At 52.0% G+C, this 5,360-nt stretch overlaps 1 protein-coding gene across 1 annotated transcript in view; it reads right to left on the bottom strand.

The window, feature by feature from the left end:
• LOC109513099 (glutamate receptor ionotropic, kainate 3) overlaps positions 1 to 2,624 on the bottom strand; it is a 64,524-nt gene extending 61,900 nt beyond the window's left edge. Inside the window, exon 1 of the mRNA XM_019865314.1 lies at positions 2,323 to 2,624. Coding sequence (XP_019720873.1) covers positions 2,323 to 2,431 — 109 coding nt within the window. The 5' untranslated portion in view covers positions 2,432 to 2,624. The remainder of the gene's footprint in view (positions 1 to 2,322) is intronic.
• Between the last annotated feature and the right edge of the window lie 2,736 nt (positions 2,625 to 5,360).

Raw genomic sequence — 5,360 nt, 5'->3', positions numbered from 1 at the left:
TATATATATATATATATATATATATATAGCATATAGCTATGCTAGTCAAAAAGAAACAAATAAATTGACTTGAACCCAAGCCTTAATTCATCAACATTACTCAATTACACGTCATATTATTGTTCTTCTGAAAAGCCCATGTGCCAAATCCAAGATCCGAATCCAGAAAGTTGACCTGGGTTCCCAAAGTGATGACATTTTTTTTTTGGACCAGTGTTCATTTTCAGAAGCCTTGCCCGGGAGTCAAGCTAACGTCGCAACGTGGGAAGTGCCAAGCCAGGCCGGGTCGTGCCATGAACACGCTTTTGCTCATATGAGCAAAGCGCCGTGCCACGGCCGGCCGCGCGAAACGGATGAAAAAAAAAAAAACACCGGCGGGCCGCGCCGACACCGGGCGAGGAAATGAAGTCAACTCGGCAGCGAACGAGCGACACTGATGAAGCGCTTTACAGTACGACGCCGATAAAGCAAATTGATCCTTCGATAAATCCTGCGCCCGAGTGACAAAGCTGACCAGACAACAAAGTGATGAACGACTTTCATCGGTGGGGAGGAAAGAGAAAAGAAAAAGGGCCGCGACGCGTCATTAGCGGGGCTCGTCGGACAAGTTGCTAACGAATGCAAACGACCCCCACCCCCCAACTGCTACTTTAATGGGCCTCATATTTTTGGGGTGAGCGGAGGAACACACACACAAAAAAAAACACAAAACAAAACAAAAAGCACAGCATGCGAAGAGGATAAAACAGAAAGGGCGCGCTTTGCACTCTCCTCTCCGCAAAACGGAATCGGCAGAACGAGACCAAACCGCCATCTGGCCTCCACTTCCATCAGAAGCGGACGAATCAATGGCGACAACCCCACCTTGGATGCCCACCATTACCCAGATGGCACGTTGGTGGTGGTGGTGGTGGGGGGGGGGTGTGCAGGCGGGCGCCACCACCCAAAAAAGAGCGCCCTCTACTGTTTCGTGCCAGTCAAAAACGTCACTCGGAACGGCTTCGACACGTCGACGCGGTTTCTCGTCGCGTGGCGCTTTCACGCCGGCTCACCAAAATATTGGAATCAATTCATCAACCGCAACAATCAGAACCATTGATCACTTTTGAGCAATCTGGAGCCACAAAAGTCCACCTGGATGCTTTTCGAAACACGCCAGCTGACCAAGCTGCACACTGTGAATCCATTTGGGGTTTTTTTTTTTTTTTTTGGGGTTGTTTTTCTCAACACTTGAATTTTACATTGAACACGTTCCGCAACCTTCTCACTCTGTCTCACACACACACACACACACACACACACACACCCCGTGTGCACCGATGCAATGATGACAGTCTATAAAAAGCAATTGTGTGAGTGTGACACTTCAAGGTACATTTGCCTCAGCACCTTGACATTGATCTTTTGTTTTTTTTTTTTTTAAAAAAAAAATATATACAACTCGTCTGTCAAGTCATTTTCCAGCTTTTTGCCACCATCACCCTCGGGAAGAGAAAAAAAAAAAGAGAATAATACTGTAATTCAATCATCTCCCGTGCATTTGTGCTGTGTAACGGCGACATGATGCGCACCGTGCTTTTTTTTTTTTTTCTTCTTTTTTTGTTTTCATGCAGGATCATTTTCCATCTGATCAATGATGCAGGGGCAGTATGTATGGAAATGAGCCGTACGTTGGGCCTGTTCCAACTCAACTTTTTTTTTCAATGAGATTTTGCAAAAGCCGAATCAAAATAGGGAGATTCATTGACATACCTCCCCCCGGTTGCACATTTGTGACGATCTCCTTTGGGACCTTTTTTTTTTTTTTTTTTTTTAATTTTCAATTCATGATTCAACTGAGGCTCAAATCACTAATTTTGGCATATTTGGGAGAGGATTTGAATACTTCCGGGGACACAAAAAGAGCCATTTTGAAGCTTCCGCTCTCACTCAGTATGTAAAGGCCATTTGCCACTTGTCCAAAAAAATGGCCCCGGCCCCAAAACGACGTCGACCACCATTTTGGCACCGGGGGAGTGGGGGGACGCGGAAAAACAACGCGCATCGCTCCCCGCCGATGCTCACTTTGTAGCGCGTCGTTGAGCGATTGCCGGTACGGGACGCGCAAAAAAATGACCCGCTGGCGGATGTTTGGAGTTGGCCAGCCGCGCGTTCGATTCCCTACACCCGAACTCTTGTGACGGGGGGGGTGTTAACTTCCTCGCCACCCGCACGTTGCCCCGCTTTATGACATCCTGTTGCTTCCGAGTCGACGTGTGGCGACAGAATAATCTTGACTGAGCGATCCGGTTGACCGATCGCTTCAAGAAAAGTCCGACTCACCTATTCGGATGACGTGAGGCATCCCGCACGAGTATGGAATCCATAGGAGACACGCAAGCGTCCGCGTCCAGTATTCCAAAGTAGTCCCAAACCGCCAAGTGCGCCGCATGCTTGGAAAGTCCACCCGATCCACTTTTTTTTTCCCTTTTTAGTGTGGGGGAAAAAAAAAAGAAAAAAACGGAAGCCAAAAAAAAGAGCACTTAGGAATTGCGCATCAGGACCAAAGTGGCATCGTGGCCAAAGCCTCCTCTCGCACTCGCCGTTGCAGCACACGTCGATGCATTTTTTTCCTTTCCACCTTTTCGCCCACCCTGTCCCCAAAAAAAAATGTGCTTCAGATTCGACTCGAATCGGGGAAAAGAAAAAAAACAAAATCGCCACTCCGCTCCGCCAAGTGGCTCACCGCATCCGCGTCCACATTTGTGACCTGCTGGCTTTTGGCGCGCGCGCGCTCTCGCGCCCCTTGCGGAACTTCAAAGCGCGCGCGAACGCCGCGTACGCGGATGAGCGAATTTGATCCAGCCGGCTCCGGCGCTCCTCAAGGTCTAAACGGGTGTTCCGCGACGCGCACACACACGCGCACACGCGCACACGCGCACGCACAAAATCGCCTTCCTACTCTCCGGTTTGGTGCGCGCGCGCGCGGACGCTCAATACAGCATCCGCGAGGCTGGCTGCAGGTGGACCGGCGAGCGTGGTGACTGCGCGTGCAAAGGGGGGAGGTCGAGCGAGCGAGCGAGAGAGAGAGAGAGAGAGAGAATGGGGGGGATAAACATTAGATTCCAAATCCTGTGCACTTCTTTCCCTCAACATACTCAATTCTCTCCACTCTTTTGCATCTTTCCCTCGTTGCAATCTGGCGCCCGAAAATACCACCAGAGAAATTATAGCGGCACGTTGTGTGCTGTGTTCAAAAAAAAATAAAATAAAATAAAAATCCTGAGCTGCAAATTGAATGTGAATTTTGAAACCGTTTTTGCGTCACACGTTTTCATGCTTGAACTCAATGGCCACGGTGCTGCTCCTGCGGGTGCGTCCACGTGGCCACCAGGGGGCAGAAAAAGGCTCCGATAACGCGTCGTCAACAGCTCGGTCTGCAGTAACAACGGTCGTCCTTTTTCACACGGCGTCAATGCGTATCGTCACGTGTGAGGGCGGGGCCAGCCAGGCAGCCTCCCGCCTCGCACCTGAGCCACCTGTTGCCAACCTGCCGGCTTGGACTGGTCCAAGTCGGCTCTCCCAAAGCGCTCCTCGGTGCACGTCGGTGCCGTCACCACTTCAGTGAGCTCCGTTGGCACCGCCTGCCGTTTCTGGTTTCCTGCGTGGACGTTCCCCCCGTGGACTCCTCGCGCTTCCCCCTGAGCGTAAGTCCCACTTTTCTCCCGGAGTGACTTTGCAAAAACTCTTCAATAAACTCCGCCAAGTGTCGGCTTCCGCTAGACCTTCCTGCTGCCGCGCTATTGGGGGTCACATCCAAACCCGAACAACAACATGTGCAGTTTGCGGTGGGGCCGCCGCGTTATCTCTCGCTTGACTTTTGCATCGTGTATTACGATTCCGTGGGCGGACCGCGTCTCGTCCATTTGCGCGATTCGTGACGCAATCGTTGAACCCAACCCGAGCTATCGTTCGTCCACCCATCCGCCCCTCATCGCGGTCTTTCATCCATCCGTCCATCGCTATGATGACACCACACAAATGTAGCCGTCCGTCTCACTGTCGCGTTTCGTGAATAAACATGACGGAGTGGCGTTGCGTCGCACCCAATTGATAGTTTAGCACATGATGACTTGCGATGACGGCTTTCGCTGTTCCACCTACGAGGCTCTCAAAGCGCAGCGCACGGACTCCCGGTTCGGCCGCTGACGACGCGGCTTCGGGAGCAACCGAGGCCAAATATGCAGCCTACCCGTCGAGCCCCGTCGCCCCCCACCCCCGAGGATTAGGACACACAGTCGAACAAAAACAACGGCGCCATTCGATCCCCCTGCACTTAGTCGAACATCATTGACGAGATGGCGTTGCGGCCCATTGCCTTTATTCCTCTGTTTGCAAGGCGGAGGTGTGTTTGGGCGATAAAATGTGCATCAAGCGAGCGGGGGCACAAGCCAGACTGACTGCTGTTGCAAATTCATGCCTCCAATACCCCCACCCCGCCCCCCCATCCCAGATTTATTGCCTCCTGGCACAATGTAAGGACTATCAGCGTGAGTTATGCGGCCCGGCTTTCGCATTATCCAGATTCATTGACTCGCTGCTCTTTCAGACGCAAAAAAAAATGTACCCAGGCGGAGCCGAGCAGACGCTCCGGGGCGGGTCTGCGGGCGGGCGCTTTCCGCGGAGGGACGGCGAACGGACGGCCGCCGGCCGCGCTCTCGCACGGGACGCGCGGATGACCATTCAAATAGCAGAGCTCATCATCCCCCCACCCCGAAATCCAAATATGATCCAAATCCGGTGGAGGATTTCAAAAGTTGTCTCCGAGCGCTTGTCCAGCCCCTCGGTGTTGTTGAAAGGTCCCCACCTCGCTCTGAGGAAATGATTGGCATCACTTTGAACAAAAAGGGGGCCGGCGATCGATGCCTCATCCAGCAAGGTGGTCCCAGAAACACGCCCGTCTCCTTTGTGCGGGCTGCAAATGCTGACAAGATGACGACTGGATCAATCGGCGCATTATGTTTATTTTTGTGAGAGGAGAATAGAAGATGATCAATTTCCAACGCGGCGCCCATCGGAGCCCGCTCACTTACTCGTACATACGCGGGTCCAGATGGAGCTGCGGCGGCGCCAGCTTTCGCAATTATTCCCGAGGGAAAATTGCTGCGATTCACTCTGGTCTTTAAGGGGGGGGGCCGGGGGGCGGGATGACTTGTGAAAAACATTTTGGATGATGATGATTTAGCCGTGCTTGTCAACGCATATTCTTTTGCAAAGACTGAAGCGCTTCCTTGGGAGAGCGACTTCCAAAATGATGACGAGTCGCTGACGTGGAGAGACCATGAAAAATCTTTTGAAACGTAGTCCGACACACATTTAAA

This window comes from Hippocampus comes, unplaced genomic scaffold (assembly GCF_001891065.2).
Source record: "Hippocampus comes isolate QL1 unplaced genomic scaffold, H_comes_QL1_v1.1 scaffold444, whole genome shotgun sequence".
Taxonomy (NCBI): domain Eukaryota; kingdom Metazoa; phylum Chordata; class Actinopteri; order Syngnathiformes; family Syngnathidae; genus Hippocampus; species Hippocampus comes.
Note: the sequence above shows the minus strand (reverse complement) of the source record. Positions and strands in the feature narration are given on the sequence as shown.